This window comes from Rhinopithecus bieti, unplaced genomic scaffold, assembly GCF_001698545.2.
Source record: "Rhinopithecus bieti isolate Rb0 unplaced genomic scaffold, ASM169854v2 scaffold_13262, whole genome shotgun sequence".
NCBI lineage: Eukaryota > Metazoa > Chordata > Mammalia > Primates > Cercopithecidae > Rhinopithecus > Rhinopithecus bieti.
In genome coordinates this window covers 5,484,418-5,508,926 of record NW_016808004.1, presented here as the reverse complement: position 1 = coordinate 5,508,926, position 24,509 = coordinate 5,484,418, and the positions used below count along the sequence as shown (strand labels likewise).

Here is a 24,509-nt window from a genome sequence, read left to right as displayed (position 1 = left end):
AATCAGCAGTTTTGATTTCAAACTCAGTTTGGCTCCAGCTGTGTCCTGAGATACTCATGGGCCACGGGGTGTCTTTCCAACTCCCACTGCCTCCACTGCCCTGAGCATGCAGCCTCAGGGACTTTGTCCCCACACTACTCTATTGCAGGCTTGAAAAGAGGCCCCTCATTACCCACCTTTGTGCCCCAAGCACTGCAGGGACCAGGCACTAATGTTTAAACAGGATCACAGAAAACCAAAAGAGTAATAAAACTACCAGATACTGGGAATACTGACACTGGGCTTGAGAGATGGGAAGATGGGATGTTCTCTAGGACCACGAGCCTGGAGAGTGATTAGGAGAAAAAGCAACCCCAGGAAGGTCCCTGACCCAGCTTTGAGCCAATCTTGGCAGGATGAGCACCATAGGAACACTTGTCTTCCAGGGGACAACATCTGCCCTGCCCAAAGGCAGCCAAAGGGATGGGAAGGAGTGGAGTGGGGGAATGGAAAGAACCAATGTGGTTCAGAGGTCTGGGATAGAAAGAAAATGCTGGTTTTGTTACCAGAAGGAGCTGGGTTCTTATCCTGTCTTTCTGATGAGGGACAAGTTATGATTCCAGTTTCCTTATTTGAAAAATGATGTCAATAATGCCTACATCTCAGAGTGCAGGTGAAGACTGAAGACGTTCAAGTGTATAATGTCATCAAAGGCTAGCCCTGTCTGATCTCACCTTTGTGCACTCCAATTGAATGACCAGATTGTAGCATCACACCCCAGAGATCACATGGGAGACCCTCGTCATGAGTGACAGGGCAGCTGCTGCCTTTGGTGACTAGGGAAATGAGACCAGAGGCAAGCCACTTGGCATGATTTCCTTCAAAAACAACATGACCTCCCCTCATCCCCATCCCACCTCGTGGGGTTTAGCGAGATCCTGAGGAACAAATGAGCCCAGATGGAAGGTAAAAAAGCCTTGTGGCTGGCAGGCAGCCATTGTACCTGATGACACAGTTGCCTCGGTTGGACGCAAAGATGACGATGGGGGCGATAGAAGACTCCAGAGCACGGTGCAGGTAGGTGAAGCACTCAATGTCCAGCATGTGGACCTCATCAACAAACAGCACACCCGGGACCAGCTCAGCAATGCCCTGGTCGATGTACTTGTTCACCACCTTATTAATCTCCCCTCGAAGTTTGTCTAGGAGATGCAAGGATGGGCAGGCAAGGTCAGCACAGGGCTGGGAGAGACTATCGCCTTTTCTCCTCCACCTGAATTCAATCCAAACCCATGCTGGGAGCCTAGTTTTCCTACTAGCTATATGATTCCTGACAGGGTGTGTCCTCACTCCAGGCTTCAGTGTCGTCATCTGAACACAGTGATAACCACACCTAAAGGTCACAAAATTGGCAGCCTCCCCCAAAAGATGTGTTTGGTTAAATGTAAAAAGGTTGCACGGGTGTTCTGCATGGGAATCCCTTCACAGCACATGCTCACTGCTGTCACACTCCCTACTATGCCTTATCACCTCCCACACACCCAATGTAGCTCTGTCTGATCTGGGAGACATTGGAGTTTAGGAGCCCTGAGTGAAATGAGTTTTCACATGCAAATTTTCCTATTCTATACTCAGTAAATGACCCTTTCTTTTGGTCCCATACAACAATGTTTAGGTTAATTAACTTTCAATCAAGTGCCCCCGGACTAAGGAAGTGGGTGTTTTTAGAATCCTGAACAGAAACCTTCGAGGAATGAAAGGCTCTGAAGAAAGGCCCAATCTCAGAGCTCCTAGAGGGATGAGTCTCTCAAAAGTTACATAACCCAGCTAAGGTCTCAGTGCTCATTTTCCAAACCAGCTCCTGTGTTATCTTCAGGAGGGAGCAGCTCAAAAACAGAAAACTGGAAGATCTGAGGCAGCGTCTTTCACCAAAGGCACGAGGCCGGGATTGTCCAAAGAGGATGCACACTGAAAACCACGTGAAAATAAAGAAACTGCTCCTGAAAACTCAAACAGAAAGGTCTCAGATTGCTGCCCTGGCTAAAATTTTGAAGATAATATTTGCTTTAATGTTTAACTAACATCTTAAAGTGACGAAATTGTAGGTGGAATTAGAAAAACACAGCAACAGGAAAGCTGGGAAGAGCAGCAGGGTAAAATAAAGGTGCACAGGAGAGCAGCAGCAGTGTCCCCTGTGGAGCTCTAGGAAGTGCCCACGAACTGGGCAGGGCAGTGCGTGGAGCTGGTCTGTGAAGCTGCCCTGTGCTCTACTAGGGAGGGGGCTGACAGCACCAAGGCTCCAGAGTCTGTGCTCCAGCAGAGCTGGGCGAAATAAATCCACATTTCTGGGGCCTCATAGGGGCCAGAAACTGTGACTGCAGTGGGGCAGAGACCAAACAGTGTGCTGTATGGCTGCCTAAATAGTGCCAGCGACTAAGGCTAGAGTCAAGCTCTGAACTATGAGGAAGAAGGAACTGTTCTGAGGCATTTCCTCGGGGCAGATGTGCTCACAGAGCCGCAAGAGCATCTCAGAACGTAGGGCCCTCCACCCTGCCCCTTGCTCGCAGGCCACGCTGGTTCACCTACCCGTGATTTCTGTCTTCTTTGGCTTCATTAGCTGGCCCATCATGGACAGGATATCTTGTCCCCCCTGCATAAGAGAAGACTTAGAGTCAGTGCTGCTTTGTAAGGTGACTACAGAAGCCTCATCCCCCTGCATCCCACTCATCAACTCAACATGGGATCCTGAGGTAAGGAGACCCCTCCTCAAAGCCTGAGGAGCTTCTAAACACAGAGGAATTTTTAGAGGTTCCCCTGACCTGTAAGAATCAAACAAAATCCTTTCATGGTAAGTATAAGCTCCATGGGGCCTGCCCAGCCTCCTTCTCCAGTCCTATCTTTTTCCAATCCCTTGTTCCTTGATTAGCCACATGAGGCTAGCAGCCCTGCCCTGGACACCCGCAAGCTCTGTTATGACTCAATGCTTTTGAGTCTAGTCCATCTGCCAGGAATGCCATTCTCCTTCCTAGGAAGTTCCCAGTCATTAAAGTTCAAGTCAAATGCCCTCTAGGGGGTATCTGACCCTAACCAGATTCATGACTTCCTCCCAATGTTCCTGTGCCTTTGGGGACACACGGACTACAAGAGTAAGTATAAATATACCATGATTATACTGCTGTGCCTCCTCTCACTAGTTTTGACCACAGGCTTGCATCAGCCTAGTCCTTACTTAACCTGGAGCTACTTGGTCTATGGGCCCCTCCCTGTGGAATGGCTGACTCCATAACAGGTTCACCACTCAACCTGCATCCTCCTATGGGCTCCTAACAGTGCAGTCAGCAAGAGGAAGAGGCTGGTGTTTGGTCATTTGTTCAGCATTTAGTGATCACCTGTTGGTTACCAGGCCCTGAGACACAGAGGGGCTCACTAAATGCTGAATAGCTAAAGGCAGCAAATGTTTCCTGTCTGGTCCTCAAAACTGCCTTGCCAAGTAGGAGGAAACTCAAAATCAGAACCCTAAACCACAGAAAACCCAGAGACCCAAAGTGACAAATTAATCAAGCTGGTCAGTGATGGAACAACACAGTTCCTGACTTCTGACTCCCAGCCCAACACTCTTCTCAGGTCAAGGGCTCCCAGGAGTTCAGTTTGCGGATGGCCAATTCACCAACCAAGGGGACCTGTTGGTCCAAGATAAGTCTTCAGTAATCTCTTGACCAAAGCGCCAAGGAACAAAACACCCACGGATCAAATTTCAAGACAGAAAACAAACTATTCCCTAATAGTGAAGAGGTCTTTTTTAGGATAAGGATGAAACCAAACTGGAAGACCATCACAAGAAACAGTGGTGTCTTGTTTCTTTTAATCACATATTTCCTACAAATGCCATAAAGTGATAACATCCTTTCCTACATTTTACTAGTCAAGGCATAAGTATCCATCTGCATGAGAAGCAGACAACAGTACCAGCTCAAAGCTAAAACACTGTGGCTTTTGCTAAGCAGGGGGAAAGAAAGAGCCTTGTCGGGCTTTCTGAAATCCTGTAACGGGCTCATAGAACACTCCTGCCCTCCTGCCATTAACACCCAGAGAATCCCAGGCGTGAGCCCACTGCTGGAGTGAAGCCATGGAGGAAGCTGGCTAGCTCAGGGCCAGAGGCTTGGCTGGGATAAGAAACAATACACATGAAATCATCTGTGACTAGAGCATTTGAATGGGAACAAAGGAGTCCCTCGTAGCTCATGTCGATGTTAATTGCTGAACATTACAGATAGAAAAGGACCGTCTGCCTCAAGAAAGGCAGCAAGACTCTGACAATTCATTCTCAGACCTCCACGCACATACAAAAGGGCTAGTGTGCCAGGTCACCCAGGCATCGAGGCAGTACCTGGGGCCGCGCATTAGCCACATCCAAGTCATGCAAGGTCACATCTTGGATGATTTCTTTCTTTTTGTGCACATCCCCTTTTGGCAAGGGGACATACTCTTCAGCTTCAAGGTCGAATTCTGTGGCATAGGTATCACACCTGCCCTGCCTCTGCAAAAGAGAGAAAATGAGTGCCTGGTGAGTTTTCACTGCCAAGTCCCCAAATGGCACAGGGCTAAGTGAGATAAAGGTCTCAGTTCCCACTGCGGGCCTGACAGCCTACTTGACAAACTCCAAATATGCCCCACTCCCCTGCTGCCAAGAGAAGAGAGTTATCTGCTCATCGCTGGGCTCCAAAACTGGGTTGAAAACACCTGATACTTTCTCCCAAAATCCTTTTTCCCTTCTTTCTTTTAACTGTATGCAATTCCTGATAAAGGCAAATCCAGTAGATTAACTGGAGGCGGAGGAGCTGCTCAGACTCTTTTGTAGATGGGTGATTTATTGTTGATATGAAGTATTATGCCCATCCATTAAACAGTGAGGAACACTGTACAGGACCCTGAAAATCAGATAGAAAAGAATGCCAACGAATGCAGCATTCCTTCCCACATGCATATATCTTGGGAAGAAAATACCAAAGAGATAAAAGGAAGATTAAATACACTGCACATTTCAATTTGAAAATGACTAAAGTTGTTTTGGTTTCTCACCCTGTCCTCCCCCTCTGAACAGGTTTTAGTATTTTTTCTAACAGACTGCCCTGTTTTAATCGTGAGAAGGTTAAAGAATGAAGATAAAAGGAAGGCAAACTTTATTATACATAAAGGGCCACTAGTTGACCTTCCATCAGCCTCATAACAGACACCAGCCCCTCCCGACACACCCCACACCCTCTGAAGAAAACAACTCCTTTGTCACGTAGGTATTCTCATGGCAAACAAATCAGGGACAATGCTGTGTCCCAAGGAAGGCATTACCTTCACAGCCCCACTGTTGGCTTCTATGTAAATCACATCTCCAGCCTCTACTCGCTCTTTCTGCAAACTTTCAAAAATGCTGGGGTCCAGCTAAAAAAAAAAAAATGTAAATCAGAAGTGTAATACATATTCCATTTCCTTCAGACACCATGTAAGGTACCTTTTCGTAAGGGATCTGAGGTAGCTAGCAAGTGCATGGAGAAAGCCTGTTCTGCATATGCATGTATACTAGGACCTGCAGGAATGTGAATGCATGAGTACCACACAAGAGACTGGCTCGGGGACTAAGCACATCAGGGAAAGAATAGGGGGGCCAGCACACCTGCATCCCTGTGAAACAAGCATGAAAGGGACACATGGGACACCTACTCTTCTCTTTCCCTTGATTCCAAAGGCTGTAAACTAGCAGCAGCGTTTTTATAAGGATGGTCCTGGCTGCCCTGAGATGGGTGGGCCCAGCCCCCACTGTCCACAGGACCACAGGCCCTATCACCCCTCTTGAGATCATCATCCCTGCTTCACTCCTTCATTTGCCTCACCTCAGGTGGGGTGGAACTTTCTGCAACTGAAGTACCTGCCAGCACCTGCTTACCAATCTCAAGGCTGGCATCTTGCAGGGCCTATGATTTTGGATAAGGTTCTCAGTTCTAAGTTTCCTCATCTATTGCACCCCAGTGCAATCACAGATATATAAAGTAATTCAAAGAAAAGCATAAATGAGAATCTTTCCCAAGCCTTTTGATTCACATCCCAGTGTTTGTGCCATTGGGTCTGCCTGCTTGTATCTCCAGGAAAGGAAATAAGCAGATTTGAGGAACTGTTGCTTTTCTCCAGATTCTGGTGACCCTCAGTGATTAACATTCTAGGACAGCTGCCTTTGTAAGGATTCTGTAGTTGAACATAAGTTTCTCCAGGTCTTCATGGAGAGTTATGTGATATAATGTAGCTATGGTGGAAAAAAACTTGGGCTTTGCCCCAAACAAAATTAAAAAGTAACAACCCAGGGCTTGGTGAAAGAAGCCAGATACAAAAAAAGACGTACAGTGTATGTTCCATTTATATGAAATGTCCAAAAGAAGGCAACCAAAAGTAGATTAGTAGTTGCCGAGGTCTATAATTGGAATGGGGAATGACTGTAAATGAGCAGAAGGATTCTTCTTGGGGCGATGAAAATGTTCTGAAATTAAGATTGCGGTGACTGTACAACTGTGAAAATACATTAAAATTCCTGGAATTGTATACTTAAAATGGATGAGTTTTATTTAAAATGCTATCTCAATAAAGCTTTTAAAAAACTACCACCACAGCAGCAAACCCAGGGCTCTGCCTCTCCTTGGCTGGGTGGGGACAGCAGCCCCTGGCAGAACTGCTGTGAGCCTGCGCGCCTAAGGAAAAAAGTGGGTGAGGCCCTCAGGTAAGGCCTGGCACGAAGGGGTTAGGAGTACTAACGGCATTCTCATTGCGAGGACTCAGAAGACTCCTTCAGACTTGAATATCCACCAAGTATTTAAGCACCTTCTATCCAAATATCTTGTACATATTCTAAAAGTACCTAAAAGTATTCATTTTGGAAGAAAAATTTCATCTTCTCCTCTACATTATTTTGTAAAGAAACTGTACAAAGCAGCATTACAAATAGCTGAAATTTAAACTGTATGCCTTATTTTATCTGTCCTACATTGGAGAATATACTTCTTTTTTGCCTCAAGCATTTTTATACCGGTTAATTTCCCAAATGAATTGACTGAAGATGTAATTACTGGAAAGGTGGCAGATTACTGAGAAATCTAATTAATTCAGAATGGAAGTGACAAGGGGTAGGTATAAAAGAGATATTTGCAGAGGCAAGCTCCTGAGATTGAAACCCTGTTAGGAAAAAGAAAAATGGCCCTTTGAAGAAGTGACATTTTTATGATCTCCATAAAGCAGTGACCAAGAAACAACCTTAGACAATCAAAGAACCATAAAATCGTAGAACAGAATAAAGATGGAGAAATTATATGGTCAATTTCCTGCAGTTTATAGATGAGAAAACTGAGTCCCAGAGAGCTCAACCGACTTCCAAAGGTCACACAGCAAGCTGGTGGGCAGACGGCACAACAGTTAGGGCTCAGAGGGTCAGCTCTGCCACCTGACTGGCTGGATGATCCCAGGATAACCATGTAACCTCTTTATGAGCCTTCATCTGTAACATGAGGGAAATTATACACACACACACACACACACACACAAATATATATACATATAAAGTTATGAATGACAATAGATGAAACGTTTGTTGAAGCACTTAGTCCAAGGCCTGGCACATACAATAAATGAGAGTTACAATGATAATATTTATTAATAATAATAAGGCAAAGCCTAAAATCCGGACTGTTCCATTTCTCCAAGTGAAGGCTCTCACGATAACATTAACAGCTATCATTCATTAGGTAACTAGGTGCCACACCCAAAGCCATAACCCTGAAAGACAGGCAATTATTATTCCCATTCAACAGATAAAGAAACTACTATTCAGAGATTAATGCTACAACAGTTTTAAGTAACAAACTCAGGGATTCCTTTAGGACTTAGACTCCAAAACTCATGCTCTTCCCCTAGAAAGTCTACTGCCTCCATCCTAAAGACTTATAGGACAGGTGGCTGAGCAGTGTCTTCGAGGGCTATCCAGTGTCACCATTCTGGCCTCTCCACAAAGCCCTGTACTGAGCAGAACCAGCCACTGAAGCGACCACAGGTTCCTGACACAAGCAACTGCAGTCAGGATTCTGCATGTGGCCCCTAGGAAGTCCATCCATCATCTTTATACAACTCTTATTTGATTACTCAGTGCTGTTTCTTTCTATGAGCATGGGCATTGATAACTGGAAAAATTAAAGCCCAGGTTCAGACCCAGCCCAGGGTATTTGACGCATGGTCATAATATGGGACGTGGAATGGCAGAGGCAGTTTCTTGACTTAACCACACAGCTCATGTTTTAACATGAAGAGTTTCCCAGGAGTAAGTAAGTAAGAAAAGAACTATCTTCCTTGAGTTCTCCCATGTGCAAGCCCTGTGCTAGGTACTGCTTTATACACACAATATCCTCAACCAGTTCTGTGAGAAATCAACACTTGCAGTGCACAGGTCAGGACACCGGATGCAGAGAGGTTACAGCACCTGCCCAAAGCCACAGTGCTGGTAGAGTCAAGAGAAAAGAGGCCACAAACATGTACTCACTTTCAACTGTTTGGTTCCTTTGGCTGTTTTGAGTCCTATGATCACATGGCTAATGGTTTTGCCATATCCTCCCATGGGATTCTCTGTCTCACACGGAGTTAGCTCTGTGACTTCACCTTCATAAACTTCCTTGGTCTCCTTTATTCGCAGCCCTGGAAGAGGTGGCAGAGGGGTCATGGTGAGAAGCAGAATCTTTTCTCTCACACTGAGAGCCCAAAACTTCCATGTCACCAGAACTGACAAATCAACTTCAATAATGTACATACCAGGGTGTCAAGATGGGTAAAAAGGCAATACAAACATATCAATGTAAATCAGAGGTACTATTAGAAATGCAACTTTTTTTTTTTCTTTTTGAGACGGAGTCTTGCTCTGTCGCCCAGGCTGGAGTGCAATGGCGCAATCTCGACTCACTGCAACCTCCGCCTCCCAGGTTCACTCCATTCTCCCGCCTCAGCCTCCCAAGTAGCTGGGACTACAGGCGCCCGCCACAATGCCCGGCTAATTTTTTGTATTTTTGGTGGAGACGGGGTTTCCCCATGTTAGCCAGGATGGTCTCGATCTCCTGACCTTGTGATCCGCCCGCCTCGGCCTCCCAAAGTGCTGGGATTACAGGCGTGAGCCACTGCGCCTAGAAATGCAACTTTTTAAGGGAACTTTCTGGGTTCAAATCCAGAACTAGATAGACAAGTTATAATTCTCCAAATTGTCTGCTCCATTTCCAAGGGGGTGAAATTTACCTTTAGCCTTTAATCCAGTCTCTGAACCCACACCATTCTATTCCACCAGAACAGTGGCTATCAAAACTCCTGTAGCCTTGCTTCCTGAGTTTTTGACTCTCAAAGGAAATCTTAAAACCAATGGAATAACTCACTACATACCCTCTGACACTGTATCAAGCCTGAGCAGGGCATAATAAAATAATTAGGTATCTATGTCAACCGTGGGTAACGCTTGACCCTGCCAGGTGTTATGGGCCTCTGGCTCTCACTGCGTACTCCAAGAAGAAATACCCAGCTGTCATGCATTATTTGCAATGTGTTGCTCTACAATTTTCTTTTTCTTTTTTTTTTTTTGAAATAGAATCTCGGTCTGTCACCCAGGCTGGAGTGCAATGGTGCGATCTTGGTTCACTGCAAGCTCCGCCTCCCGGGTTCAAGTAATTCTCCTGCCTCAGCCTCCCAAGTAGCGGGGATTACAGGCATGCACCACCACATCTGGCTAATTTTTGGGTTTTTTTCTATACTTTTAGTAGAGACAGGGTTTCATCACGTTGGCCAGACTGGTCTTGAATTCCTGACCTCAGGTGATCCACCCATCTCAGCCTCCCAAAGTGCTGGGATTACAGGTGTGAGCTACCATGCCCAGTTGCTCTACAATTTTCTAAGTCCATAACACATTAGAATATTGCAAATAAAGGTAAATCTCTCTCCAAATTCTAAACATTATCCACATTAGCTCTTTAATAAACGTTTGTTCATTATCCAAGAATCGTTGTTAAATTAATTTTTAGAACATGATCTCTATGTTCATTACATGCTTTTGCATGTAATGGCTCTGCTTCCTGAACCACTCTTTTGAGCTCAGGCAACTCTTCCTTGCAGACTCAGTTTAAAACTTATCCCCTCCCCCTTCACACATCCTTCTTCCTCATCCTCCAAATTGTCCCCATGGTGACCTGTGTTTCCACTGGCACAGCACCAGCACACGGCAATGCCGTAACTTGCAGACTTTGCCTATCCCTCTGCAGACTGCCCACACCTGAGCTGAGGGCCTAGCACATTGGCAGGTAGAGTAAATGGATGAATAAATGAAGTCACTAAGAGTGAAGGGGTTGTCATTAGGCAGACCACCTATTAATAATACCCAAGAAATGAACCTGCGGATACATTTACATGTTCTATATGGTAATGGCCTGAGAACTCTAAGGAGTCAGTCATGTAATGTTATAGCCTGTATCACCGTAACACCCTCAACCTCAGCACTATAAGTCAGGCATAACTGAACTATACTGTTAGAAATCAAGACTACCATTAACTTGGGTAAGGAAGGATGGCAACCAGCAGTGGACATGAAGGGTAGTTTGGAGTTCTGGCAACATTCCCTTTTTTTATTAGCTGCTGGTTTCATGGGTTTTTACTTTACAGTAATCCAACTTATGCATTTATGTTCTGCACATTTTTCTGTACATATGCACAAAATTACCAAGTCTACTTTAAAAAAAATTTTAAGTAAATAATACCAGTGAGACTCAGTGAAGTAAGACCACTGATGGCCTAAGTTTAGGAAATACTACTCTAAACCTCTGCTGGAGCCTATGGTCATGGTTCTCAACCTTTAGGTCCACCTGAGGGGCCCCTATAATGAATCATGCCCTGGCTGTAGCCAGACCACTTGCTTCCAAATCCCAGGGGATAGGCCCCTGCCACCACTATTAGTTTAAAATTCTGCCCTTGATTCCAAAGTACAGACACAGTTGAGATCCAGTTATCTAAAGAATAAATGAAAAACTATTCAACTCACAAATGTGGAGACATAAACTAGTTCTGACGGCAGGGTGGCATGATAAGGACTTGGTATTCTCACCATTAAGCTACCTCTGTTCTGATATGGAAATATTCCAACAGCACTAAGAAACACTACCTATGGTGTCAGGTACACTCAGTAACTTCTCACTTTTAAACGTGGTCATTATCTTATCATTGGGCCGTTTGCCTTCTTTACCCCAGAAACCCAGTCAGGACAAAGACTCTCAGATATTAAAGTTAAGGAAAAGTTTTACTCTACCTTCATTCCATCTAATAGCCTATAAATGGAAGTTTTGGAATAGCCTCAAAAGAGAGGACTCATTTCATTTGTGCTTTACCAAATTCTTAATTCCTGAACATCAATCTTAGACAAAAATTCTCCAAATAACATGAATATATCAGAACATTGTGGTAAACTTGGAAAATCCTGTACTTTAAAAGTGAACTTTGATTTTTTTAAAATCAAACCTTTTATATCCCACAGTGATAAATTCCTTCAAATGGAATGCTTACTTATATTTACTGTTAGATGAATGTGGCACGAAATTCCTCAAGGAGGGGAAGAAAGACATTCCCGTCTCTCACTAGCCCCCACATTTGTTTAGAAGTTGCTCTGTGCTGACAAGCAGGCGGGGGACGTGGGTGACGGACAATGAAACCTGCTGTTAGCCAGGAAAGGGGCTGAGCTGGCGCTGTCTCTGGCAACGACAACACAAATGACACAGGTTTCATCTGCTGGCTCAGGTTTCTAAATCCCTGACAGGGACCTTCATCACATCAAGGAAATGGCACAGACTCCCTGCTTTTTATTTCTGGTCGGCTTATTGCTTCCTCCCCACCCCCTCTCCCAACTTCAGAGAATTCAAAGGCAGGGGAAGATGGGCAGGGTTCCTTTTAAAGACAGTCAATGGCCTGCCTTTTATTCTCTGGTAGGATCAAGAAATTTCTTTTCACCTTGCTGCCATCAAAAGAATGATACTGTCCCCTCCCCTCAAAATGGCAAATTACAAAACAGATGCCAAGGAACTTATCTCTATTTTTCTGAATTTTAAAGCATTTGTTACCTTTAAGCAATGGAAACATACATACACCCATGTGAAGCCAGTTTTCACAGATTTTATCAATATCAGAAAAACATTTTTTAAGTAAATAGAAAGAACATTTTTAAAAAATACTCAGAGGCCAGGCGTGGTGGTTCACGCCTGTAATCCCAGCACTTTGGGAGGCCAAGGTAGGTGGATCATGTCAGCCCAGGAAACAGAGATTGCAGTGAGCCAAGATCGTGCCATGCACTCCAGCCTGGGTGATAGAGTGACACCTTGTCTCAATTAAAAAAAAAAAAGTACTCAGATATTTGAACTAGTTGTAACATCTCACTGTTCATCTCGTCTTTATTATGAGTTAAATAAAACCATGGGCACATGTTTTAAAAAAAAAATACTCAGAAGATTTTAAACCTTAAAGGAGTCCTGCGAATCATTTCCACTGCTATTCCAAATACAATGTAAAAATCCACAAAGTACACTGCATGTAATTACATAGGTTGAACCTTACAGATACAGACACTGAGCTAAAGAAGCAAGACACGGCCGGGCGCGGTGGCTCAAGCCTGTAATCCCAGCACTTTGGCAGGCCGAGACGGGCGGATCACGAGGTCAGGAGATCGAGACCATCCTGGCTAACACGGTGAAACCCCGTCTCTACTAAAACTACAGAAAACTAGCCGGGCGAGGTGGCGGCGCCTGTAGTCCCAGCTACCCGGGAGGCTGAAGCAGGAGAATGGCGTGAACCCGGGAGGCGGAGCTTGCAGTGAGCTGAGATCCGGCCACAGCACTCCAGCCTGGGTGACAGAGTGAGACTCCGTCTCAAAAAAAAAAAAAAAAAAAAAAAAAAAAAAAAGAAGCAAGACACAAGGAACACATAAACTATGATTTAGATAAAGTTTTAAAAGGGCAAAATTAAGCCCCATGGTTTAGAGATACACACATGTGTGTACGAGGTTATGGTGATCACATAAACCATTCCCACACAATTATGGCACATTGTGAGTCCCACCTGGGAGAGGAAGGGGTTGTGACCAGGGAGGGACACATGTCTGAGGTGCTGGCCGTGCTCTGTTCTTTCAGTGGTGACTGTATAAGCCTTTACTTCATAATTAATGTTTTACATACTTCTCCATAAGTCTATAATATCTCCGTTTAAAACAGGCACTGGGATGGGTGTAGTGACTCATTCCTGTAATCTCAGCACTCTGCGGGGCCAAGGCGAAAGGATTACTTGAGGCCAGGAGTTCGAGACCACCTGGGCAACACAGTGAGACTCCATCGCTACAAAAACAATTTTTTTTTTTTTTTTTGAGAGAAGTCTTACTCTGCAGTCCAAGCTGGAGTGCAGTTGCGCAGTATCACCTCACTACAACCACCGCTTCCCGGGCTCAAGAGGTTTTCGTGTCTCAGTCTTCCGTTTTTTTTTTTTTTTGACACAGGGTCTCTGTTGCCTGCTGAGTGCAGTGGTGTAATTTCAGCTCACTGCAGCCTTGACTTTCCAGGCTCAGGTGATCCTCCCACCTCAGCCTTCCCAGTAGCTGGGACTACAGTCACACGTCACCATACCCAGCTAAGTTTTGTATTTTTTGTAGAGACGGGGTTTCACCATATTCCCCAGGCTGGTCTCTAATGCCTTGGCTCAAGCAATCCGCCTGCCTTTACCTCCCAAAGTGCTGAGATTACAGGAACCACCATGAGCCACCATGTCTGGCCTCTCTACATAAATTTTTTTTTTTTTGAGACAGAGCCTCTCTGCTGCCCAGGCTGGAGTGCAATGGCACAATCCTCCGCCTCCTGGGTTCAAGCAATTCTCCTGCCTTAGCCTCCCAAGTAGCTAGGATTACAGGCGTATGCCACCATGTCCTGCTAATTTTTTGTATTTTTAGTAGAGACGGGGTTTCACCATGTTGGCCAGCCTGGTCTCGAACTCCTGACCTCAGGTGATCACCGGCCTAGGCCTCCCAAAGTGCTGGGATTACAGGCATGAGCCACCGCTCTCGGCCTACATAAAAATTTTTAAAAATTAGCTGGGCGTGGTGATGTACACCTGCAGTCCTAGCTACTTAGGAGGCTGGGGCAGGAGGATCTCTTGAGCTCAAGGAGTTGAGGCTGCAGGGAGCTATGGTTACACCACTGCACTTTAGCCTGGACAACAGAGTAAGATCCTGTCTCTAAAAAAATTTTAAAAAGAGAAAAATGTTTTAAAAATAGATAAGTAAAATAGGCACCAAACCCAGGCATGATGGTGTACACCTATAGCCCCAGCTACTTGGGAGGCTGAGGTGGAACAAACACTTGAGCCCAGGAGTTCAAGGCCAGCCTGGGCAACAGAGTGAGACCATGGCATGGCACTAAAACAAAATAATTAAAATAAGCACCAAAAAATCCAATATTTCATGGTAAAAATAATATATTTCCAGGCAGAATTACTTTGCAGTTTTAAAAATATTCAAATCAATGCACTGAAGAAGTGTTAAAATTATAAAATAAAAATAAATCTATTCTAAGTAACACAAAACTTAGCCTCTGGACACAGAGGCTCTGGTTTAGAAAAACAGTCACAAACTTCAATGCTTATGGGGACCTGGTCAGAAGGACTCGCTCAGCTCCGCCTGCTGTGGGAATGAAAGCTGCTTCAAGGAGGCAGAAATGAGCACTTTATGACACTTCCCTATTGCTAAATATTGACAACTAGTTCCAAATTTAGAAAAAATACTTCATAAACCAAACATATACCTACAGCCCAGGCATATTTTTTAGCTAAAGACTTCTGTTTTCAGCTGGGCATGGTGGCTCATGCCTGTAATCCCAGCACTCTGGGAGGCCGAGGCAGGCGAATCATGAGGTCAGGAAATCAAGACCATTCTGGCCAACACAGTGAAACCCCATCTCTACTAAAAATACAAAAAATAGCTGAGTGTGATGGCATGTGCCTGTAATTCCAGCTATTTGGGAGGCTGAGGCATGAGAATCGCTTGAACCCTGGAGGTGGAGGTTGCAGTGAGCTGAGATCATGCCACTGCACTCCAGCCTGGCAACAGACTCTCTAAAAAAAAAAAAGACCTCTGTTTTCTAACTGCTTCAAAGTCTACCCACTTTTCCCACTCACTCAGAACTTTCCTGAGCACCCACTATGTGCCAGGAACTGTGTTTACAAAGACAAACACTGACCACTGTATCCCCAGAAGACACTGAGTAAACACCCAACCTGCTCCCTCCCATTCTTCCCCATCTCCAAAATGGCCAAACCTGGGAATTTTCCTCGACTTCTCTCTTTCTTTTAGCCCCACATCTAACCCTTTAGGAAATTCTGTCAGCTCTACCATGCAAACATACCCAGAATCCAACCACTTTGCACTTCCACTGCCACCACCCTGGTCCGAGCCACCACTTTGTCCTGTTCAGACTCCTCTCTGTCCTCACCCTCCTTATTATCCACTCCCACTCTCACCCTAGCCAGAAGGGTCTGGTAAAAGCAAAACCAGAGCACAGGGATACCAGTACTCTCTAACTGCTTCTCCTTTTATTCAGTGTAAAATCCAAAGCCTTAACCATGGCCTACAGCCCTACCTGATCTTACTCCAAAACTAAACTTCATCAGTCTTTAAGTTTCATCAGTTCCTCAAAGTTTTCTGGTAAATTTCCTTCTTAAGAATACTTACTTTGGTTTGATAATGAAAGGGCCTAGAAACTGGTACAGGCACTCTCACCAGTGTTCATAACCCACGACTCAGCAGGCAAATCCTAGAAACATACTCGCACATGTGCACAAAGACACATAAAAGGATGTTCCTAGTAGCCTTGTGTTTAAAAGTAAAAGCTGAAAATAAATCTAAATGTTTAAAAAACAGAAATGGCTTAATAACTGGACTTTTATGCAACAGTTAAAAGAAATAAGCTATTTCTATAAGCAGATCTGAGGGAAACCAGGAATTGCCCAGTGCTGTACCAGCAGAAATGGGGCCAAAAGACTACCCCAGAAGTCCCAGCTAGCAAAAGGCAAAAATTAAAGACAGAAGCCATTTTCTTCTCACAGAAAATCTTCAGAGCAACGGCTCTAGAAATGAGACAGATGTCGGATCAAACCAGTTCTGCCACTTACTAACTGGGTCACTAGCAAGTTATTCTCACAACTTTCTGAGACTGTTTCTTCAAATGCGAAATGTAGATTGATAATCTCCCCTCAGGGGAGGGAAGGCCTGGCTCATCACTGGCACTTACTATGATAGCCCTAGGCCCTAAGAGTTTGGCGCCATAAGCCTCTAAGATCTGCCAGTCCCCACACAATCTCCTCACTTTATGACAGGCCACAACTCTTCTGGCTCGCCATCCAGGACCAGGGGCATTCTGGCCACATGGCACACAAAGATTCTGGCTTGAGTCCAAAACCTTTTAAGTGGATAGTCATCTCTAATGGCAAAATAAGGCTTCCAGGAAAATACGACTCATTAAAAAAACACACTTTTAGACACATCTACTTATTGCATAAAACCCAGGCTCACAGCTAGGGTCCATAGTTGCTCCAATTGCTAAGGCACTTCAATTAGAAAAGCTGGGGTTTTGTTTCATTTGAAAAATAATGCACTAAGTGCCAGAAGAAAAATAGCAGTGCCACGAATACCAGACATAAAGGCATCTTCACCGCAAAGAGGCTTCGGTGCACAGGCTTCAGGAAGTGAAACCAACTCCTCCCACAAATGTGACACTACTTACCAATGGCCCTGCGGAAGTTCTCCATCAGCACCTCTGTCTTCTTGATCTCAGTTGAGTAAACTTCACTCCCCACCATTGGGCAGAAGGGGACCTTACTACCCAGCTCCTGAGCAATAGCCAGAGCCAGAGCTGTCTACAGAAGAAAGCAACGGAAACATAGTTCACAGTCCTGAAAACATAAACAATTCACAAGCACATGCTACAGAACCATGAGGAACTAGGAACAGCTGAACATCTAGTCCTACCATTTAGCATGTTTCACATAATAAATGTTTGATGACTTTTGTGGACAGTCAATTTAAATCATAAATGGCATCTCTAATCTTCCCCATAATTACAAGCTATCAATCACTCAGACTTACCCAGCACAGGCCCAACTCCAAATGCCTCACATGATCCTCACAACCAGCCTATGAGATAGATACTAGTATTCTCCCCACTTTACACATGAGAAACTGAGAGACATTAAATAACACAATGTAAGTACCATAATCTAGAAAATGGCAGCGCAGATTTAATCTCTGGCAGTAGGACTCCAAAGATCATGTTATAATCAGAAGAGTCTACTCTGCAGTATCCACAGGGATACCAAAATCCATGGATGTTCAAGTCCTGGTATAAAATGGCAGGGTATTTCCATATAACCTATGCACATCCTCCTGTTACTTTAAATCATCTCTAGATTACATACAATACCTAATAAAATATAAATGCTATGTAAATAATTATATTGTATTTTTAAGTATGCATTATTTTATTATTGTATTTTATATTTTATTGTTTTTTTCCTGAGTATTTTTGATTTGTGGTTGACAGAATCTACACACATGGAACCCACAGATAGGAATGGCGAACTTTATAGTCATCCAAAATTGTTCCCCCAATATCAATACGTGGCTCTGACCTAATTGCTCAGAATATACCACTGGATCTTTGAGATACCTGCTTTCTCTTTTTACAAATGCAGGAAAACACCAATCTACAACCCATCAGAAATAATGAAGGAATGAATGAACTGATTGTTCATTTTATGTTATGTAGCCCACAAAGAGCGAAGAAGGATATCTCAAGTAGGATTTTGAAGCTATGAGTTGGTCTTAACAAGTTACAATTAAACATGCCCTGTGGTAAACTACAAATTGGTTTTTGGTAAGATAATTACAGTTGGCAAATGCTAAAGAGAACCAGACTTCACAGGTATATGGTCAAATGTCAAGTATGGCAAGCAAATGCTTTAAAGTTGGTACAGAACTGGGCAAGGCCATGGCCTTTGAATGCCATTTTCATCTTTCCTCATCTCTGAAACAGGAGCACAAGTAAGGCCAGTTCCCTGGGTATATGGGCTAAGAAAGAAAACAAGCTTGTTACTGAAGAACAAAGTGAAACTCTGAGACGGTGTCTTAAAATTAACAGTCAAGGTTCCTCTCAGATTTTCTTTTCTATGCCCTGTTGGTGATAGTTTTGAGGTAGTAAGCTCTGGTGGAGAATCAGTATATAGCATAGTATAAAATGCACTAGCCAGGAACAGAAAGATTTAGTGCTGGTTCTGCCACTAATTTTCAGTGTGACCTTGGGCAGTCGGCAAATCTCAGGTGCCCGATTTCCTCATCTGTCAAATGAAAGTACTAAAGTGCCATGCTAGATCACAAGTGGCAAACTCGTTGCTCACAGCCTGGTTCTGTTTGGCCTGCAGTCTCACGGTGACCTTCAGCAAGGCCAAGCACCAGGGGCTCATGGCAGCCGTGCCACAGGGCACCCAGCCACTTCCCTCATCCCCGCTGCCTGCCTCATTAGGCATCCGCACTTGTGAGCCCAAGGCTGACACCTTAAAAACTGATATTCTTCTAAGAGCAAAGGAAAAAAATCTCTGGAACGTGAAAGGGCACAATGAGAGGAGCAGCACTCTAATAGCAGACTCCCCGTGGGGCCACAGGCTGGACAGGACCACCATCTAACTAAACTCCACCCCCTTCCCAGTCACTCCTCTTTCTCTTCCTTGTATCTCTGCCAGCCCCAATTCCCTACCCTCAGTTTTCAACTTCAAAGACAGTGACCACATCCAATTAAATGGCACTCTCCCTCCCTTTACCTAATACAGAAGAGATGAACATACTTCCATTAAAATATGATAAATACTTGGTTAAAAAAAAAGCTTCACAGCACGCTGCCACGCCGATGCCGACCCCGCTCTGCACCTCAGCCCGCCCGCGCCCACCATGGCCACAGTTCAGCAGCTGGAAGGAAGATGGCGCCTAGTGGATAGCAAAGGCTTTGATGAACACATGAGGAAGCTAGGAGTGGGAACAGCTTTGCAAAAAATGGGCTCAATGGCCAAGCCAGACTGTATCATCACTTGTGATGGCAAAAACCTCACCATAAAAACTGAGAGCACTTTGAAAACAACACAGTTTTCTTGTACCCTGGGAGAGAAATTTGAAGAAACCACAGCTGATGGCAGAAAAACCCAGACTGTCTGCAACTTTACAGATGGTGCATTAGTTCAGCATCAGGAGTGGGATGGGAAGGAAAGCACAATAACAAGAAAATTGAAAGATGGGAAATTAGTGGTGGACTGTGTCATGAACAATGTCACCTGTACACGGACCTATGAAAAAGTAGAATAAAAATTCCATCATCACTTTGGACAGGAATTAACTAAGAGAATGACCAAGCTCAGTTCAATGAGCAAATCTCCATACTGTTTCTTTTTTTTTTTTTTATTACTATGTTCAATTATCTTTATCACAAACATTTTACATGTAGCTATTTCAAAGTGTGTTGGATTAATTAGGATCATCCCTTGGTTAATAAAGAAATGTGTTTGTGCTAACAAAAAAAAAAAAAAAAAAGCTTCACATGTGTCTCATTTCCTTCATTTAAAGGCTTCCAGAGGGAAAGCATATGACATGGCTACTATTCCTACACCTACTACAGAGTGCTGCACAGACCTCATCGAATCTCCCCAACTAGCCTATGACCTTGATCATCTAGTCTGTACTTCATAGATTAAGAAACAAAACTCAAAAGTTACCAACACACCCAAGGTCAAACCGCAAGCAGCAGCACTAGGATGCAAACCCCAGTCTCCAAAGCCATTATTTTTTTGTACTCACCCCACGTGAGTGACAAGTGGCACAAAAAAAAAGAGGTTGTTTCCAAAAGAAGGTGAAGAAATCTCTATTTTTCAATCTCATCTGAATATCTCCTTTTTCTAAAACCCAAACCCATTATTAACAGTGTGAGGTCCTCAAGAGTGGAAATGCATATGAATCATGTATTTGCATCTCTAAAACAAGCAGTATTCCTGCCTGTCACCCAGTTAAGTTGGCTAAACTTTGGGACCCTGCAGCAAACCATTAAGCAGAAGTCACCAAATTCCTTCATACACATTGGAAGGGAGTGGACAAACTTATAAGGTAATACCACACCGAGCACTTCTCATATTTCCTGAGAGGAAAGCGATACAATATCACCAAAACAAATGAAAGACATATGCTTCTAGCAATATGGCACACTGGGTCCACTGAAAACCTCTCCTCTTACAAAACACGTGTGTCTCGTTTCCTCCATTTAAAGGCTTCCAGAGAGAAAGTATATGACATGGCTACTATTCCTACACCTACTACAGAGTGCTGCATAGACCTGTTCATAGAATTGAATAAATAATAACATTCAGAGAAGTAAACCACTTGCCTTGAAAGTTTGGAGACTGTGAATACGGGAAAGCTCAGCAAGATATAGCACTTAGATGGAAACCCCTGAATAAAACTAGGACCGGGTGCGGTGGCTCACGCCTGCAACCCCAGCACTTTGGGAGGCCAAGGCAGGCGAATTGCTTGAGCCCAGGAGTTCAACAACAGTCTGGGCAATATGGTGATACCCCATCTCTACAAAAATTAGCCAAGGCATGGTGGTGTGCACCTGTAGTCCCAGCTACTGAGGAGGCTAAGGTGGGAGGATCACCCCAACCCAAGAGGTAAAGACTGCAGTGAGCCGAGATCACTGCACTCCAGGCTGGGTAACAGACCACGGCACTCCAGCCTGGGCAACAGACCACTGCACTCCAGCCTGGGTGACAGAGTGAAACTGTCTCAAAAAACAAACAAACAAACAAAACCTTACAATTAAAAAAATAAACATAAAAAGAGGACTCTTGAAGGGCCACACATAAGTAGAAAAGGTGGGCCATAACAAAATACGCCTGGGGGCCAGGCACGGTGGCTCACGCCTGCAATCCCAGCACTTTGGGAGGCCTAGGCAGGTGGATCACCTAAGGTCAGGAGTTCGAGACCAGCCTGACCAAAATGATGAAACCCCATCTCTACTAAAAATACAAAAATTAGCCAGGCACCTGTAATCCCAGCTACCCAGGAGGCTGAGGCAGGAGAATCTTTTGAACTCGGGAGGCAGAGGTTGCAGTGAGCCAAGATCACGCCACTGTACTCCAGCCTGGGCAAGAGAGCAAGACTTCATCTCAAAAAGAAAAAAGAAAGAAAGAAAGAAAAAAAAGACATTATAACAATTCATGCAGTGTGTAACCTTTGATTGCATTTTGATATTCTGGTGTTTTTCAAAAAGCCGAAAACTGAAACAACTTGGAAAGATGTTTTCTAATTTCTATCATCTATATTTTCTTCTCATTAAAACAATTTAACTTCGTTGCCTTTGAAAGCACGTTTGTTAACTGCTCATGGAATCGTATGATGAGCTGCCAGGCTCTTCATCTCTGTGATTTCTCTACCGCAGTTGATATGGTTACCTACTCCTTTCTTTAAAGGTTCTCCTTCCTTGGTTCCTGAGACACTATTCTCTGCCTGGCTCTGCTCCTCATTTTTAAAAAATTAATTAATTTAATTTTAATTGACAAAATTGGGGAATATAATAGCATTAGCAAGGTGGGTCTGATGATGGCATCCCGGTCATGTAGGAAGACATCCTTACAACTTACTTTCAAGTGGTTCAGAAATAAACTAGAGAAAAAGTAAATGTCACAAAATATTTATAACTGGCTATCTAGGTATAGGGTATAAAGAGGCTCATCACACTATTCTTTCAACTTTTTTGTAGGTTCCAAACTTTTCAAAATGAAAAGGAAAAAAATACTCAATAGACTGGATTAATCAGTCATTTAATCATAGCTTAAGAGACAATTAGACCAAAACAAAGATCTAAAAGAAATTACCCATAATTTGGCAGAGTCAAAAAGGTAACAAATATGAGAGGCTAAAAGACAAAGAGGCTAAAACAAGAAGCTCTAGTCCAGGGTTTTTCAGCTTGGGTCCATGACGTTTGTGGCCAGATAATTCCTTATTAGGGAAATTGCTCTGTGCACTGTAAGATGTTTAGTAGCATCCCTGGCCTCCACCCACTAGATGCCAGTAGCACTCCCAACCAAGTTGTGAGAACCAAAAATGTCTGCAGACATTGTCAAAGGCCCCTGGGAAGGCAAAATTGCCCCAGGTTGAAAACCACTGCAATCTTAACCTCATCTCACTGGAGTTCCAGAAGGAGAGAACAACGAGAATGGGGAAAGGCAATGGCTGAAGAGATTAACGCTGACATTTTTTTTTTTTAAGACGGAGTCTTGCTCTATCACCCAGACTAGAGTGCAATGGAGCGATCTTGGCTCCCTGCAACCTCTGCCTCCTGGGTTCAAGCGATTCTCCTAAGGCTGACAATTTTCCAGAATTGAGCAGAGATATAATACTCAGATTCAGGAAGCATAACAATTAGCATTAAGCAGGATAAACAAAAATTAATCCACTCTGACATATCATAGTGAAACACCAAAACCAAAAACATCTCAAAACATGCAGAAAGAAGAGTCAAAACCCTCAAAATTAGACTTCTCAAAAACAAGAGAAGCCAAAGGAGCAAATAACATTGAGAGAGAAGTACTGTGAAATAGCAGAGAAGAAAGTATCTGTCAACTGAATTATACAGCTAACATAACTCTTTTTCAAAACAAGGGCAACATAATGAATGCAAACCTGAGAGACTTTCCACCAATAAACTTCTAGAAGGAATTTCTAAATTATTTACTTTAGGAAGAATAAAAATGGAGGGAAAGAGAAGGTCTAAGATATAAGGAATTGCAAGCAAATAAATGGTAAATGCACTGGACAAGCTAATGTTGCCTGGAGAGAGGTAACTGAAGCTCACATCTGTATGGCGCTTTACAGTTTAAAAAAACTGTTCACAATTTGCTTTTACATAGGAAGAGAAAAAACTGTTCACAAATACAACACTTCTTCCCCCTGTAAGACACCAATATAAGATACATGATCAATAATCATTTCAAAATTATAATGCAAGTCATTATCTTACAACCGATCAGTTTAATAACTGCTTGAAATAGGTAGAGTATGCTTTTGCTCAGAAAAGTTAAGGGACCTGCCTCAGGTCTCACAGCGAGTCAATATCAGAGCTGGAATTTAAATCCCATTTCTTTTCACACACAACCCCAAGCTCCCACTTGCTCACATCAAGCGGCCCTTTTGAAGAATAAGTAAGCTCAGATTGGGAACTCTGGTGAGTTTCAAGTATCTGGCCAGTCCCCTCACAAATCCCAAGAAGTCACATGGTGTCCTCTGCCTGAAAGGCCCTTATCTTCCCTGTAAAGCCAAATCCTCTCCCAGCTCTGAAGGGAAAATGTCAAGTCTCAACCCTTCCAGCTGTACCAACCCGCAGTGCTGCCTCCTGCTCAAATTCCAGCTGCATTTAATATTAGTCAATACCTCAAAGCTGAGCACTCATACTGAGTCCTCTTGTGCTGTCATGATTTCCTTTCTTTCTGCCCTGGAGAGACTATAAGCCCCTTGAAGATAAAAATCATGTCTCTAATTCTCGTTTTTCTTTTTTTCATCTCTCACAGAGCCACAATAGCAATGGGTAAAGCTAGCATTTGGAAGAACGCTTGTTCACTCATTTTTTTGTCCCCTCAAATAAGATGTCACTCAGAAAATCTTTATGAAGCCCTAGGCCAACAGAAATGTATTTCCAAAGCAAAGGAGACTTGAGAGAGATAAAGGACAAATTCTAGAGACAATGAGACCCCTTCAAGGACTTCATTCTCTCTTCTCTGGAGGTAGGCCAGGATAATTTGAATTTCAGAAGCAGGGATTTTAGATACACAATTGTATTATTGCACATTAGTTTTAAAAACATACATATAACCCATTTAGCTAAACAAAGACTAGTTAAGACATGAATTCAATTTGGCTTAGACACTAGGATCATTCTCTTGGGTAGATTTAAAAAATGAGAGAAAATGAGTACCTTGCCAGTTCCAGGAGGTCCTGCCAACAAGACAGCTCTTCCAGCCATTTTCTTGCTTTTGATTAATTCTACTATAACGCCACATGCCTACACGCCACAATGGGAAGAATAAATCGGTATTAAAATATTTCACAAGGGGAAAAAACTCAGTCCCTGGCCTACACAATTCATACACTCATCCAACTAACACTGAGTGCCGGTGCACTGCAGACACCGTTCTAGGTGCCGAGGGTAACGGAGGCAAAGCAGAAAAGCCTTATACTTGTGGAGCTCATGTTTTAGGGAGGGAGACAAACATACAAACATTGCACACATGATCTTCATTACTACTATGAAGAAAAAGGGATGATGAGAGAGAATGAGTGGCTAGAAAGTGATCCCAGAATGTCTTTCTGATGA

At 43.6% G+C, this 24,509-nt stretch overlaps 1 protein-coding gene and 1 pseudogene across 4 annotated transcripts in view; one reads left to right on the top strand and one right to left on the bottom strand.

The window, feature by feature from the left end:
* RUVBL1 (RuvB like AAA ATPase 1) overlaps positions 1 to 24,509 on the bottom strand; it is a 43,988-nt gene that overhangs the window by 15,385 nt on the left and 4,094 nt on the right. For 2 of the 3 annotated variants that reach the window (XM_017885005.1, XM_017885007.1), the window contains exons 2-8: positions 24,111 to 24,197; positions 16,833 to 16,965; positions 8,546 to 8,697; positions 5,326 to 5,415; positions 4,367 to 4,516; positions 2,566 to 2,629; positions 983 to 1,181 (exon numbers count right to left, since the gene is read on the bottom strand). In XM_017885005.1, the coding sequence (XP_017740494.1) occupies positions 983 to 1,181; positions 2,566 to 2,629; positions 4,367 to 4,516; positions 5,326 to 5,415; positions 8,546 to 8,697; positions 16,833 to 16,965; positions 24,111 to 24,197 (875 nt within the window). The remainder of the gene's footprint in view (positions 1 to 982; positions 1,182 to 2,565; positions 2,630 to 4,366; positions 4,517 to 5,325; positions 5,416 to 8,545; positions 8,698 to 16,832; positions 16,966 to 24,110; positions 24,198 to 24,509) is intronic. The other variant, XM_017885006.1, reaches the window with a different exon arrangement.
* Positions 18,991 to 19,516, top strand: LOC108537503 (fatty acid-binding protein, epidermal pseudogene; annotated as a pseudogene). The gene has a single exon (XR_001887828.1). The product of XR_001887828.1 is annotated as a fatty acid-binding protein, epidermal pseudogene (transcript).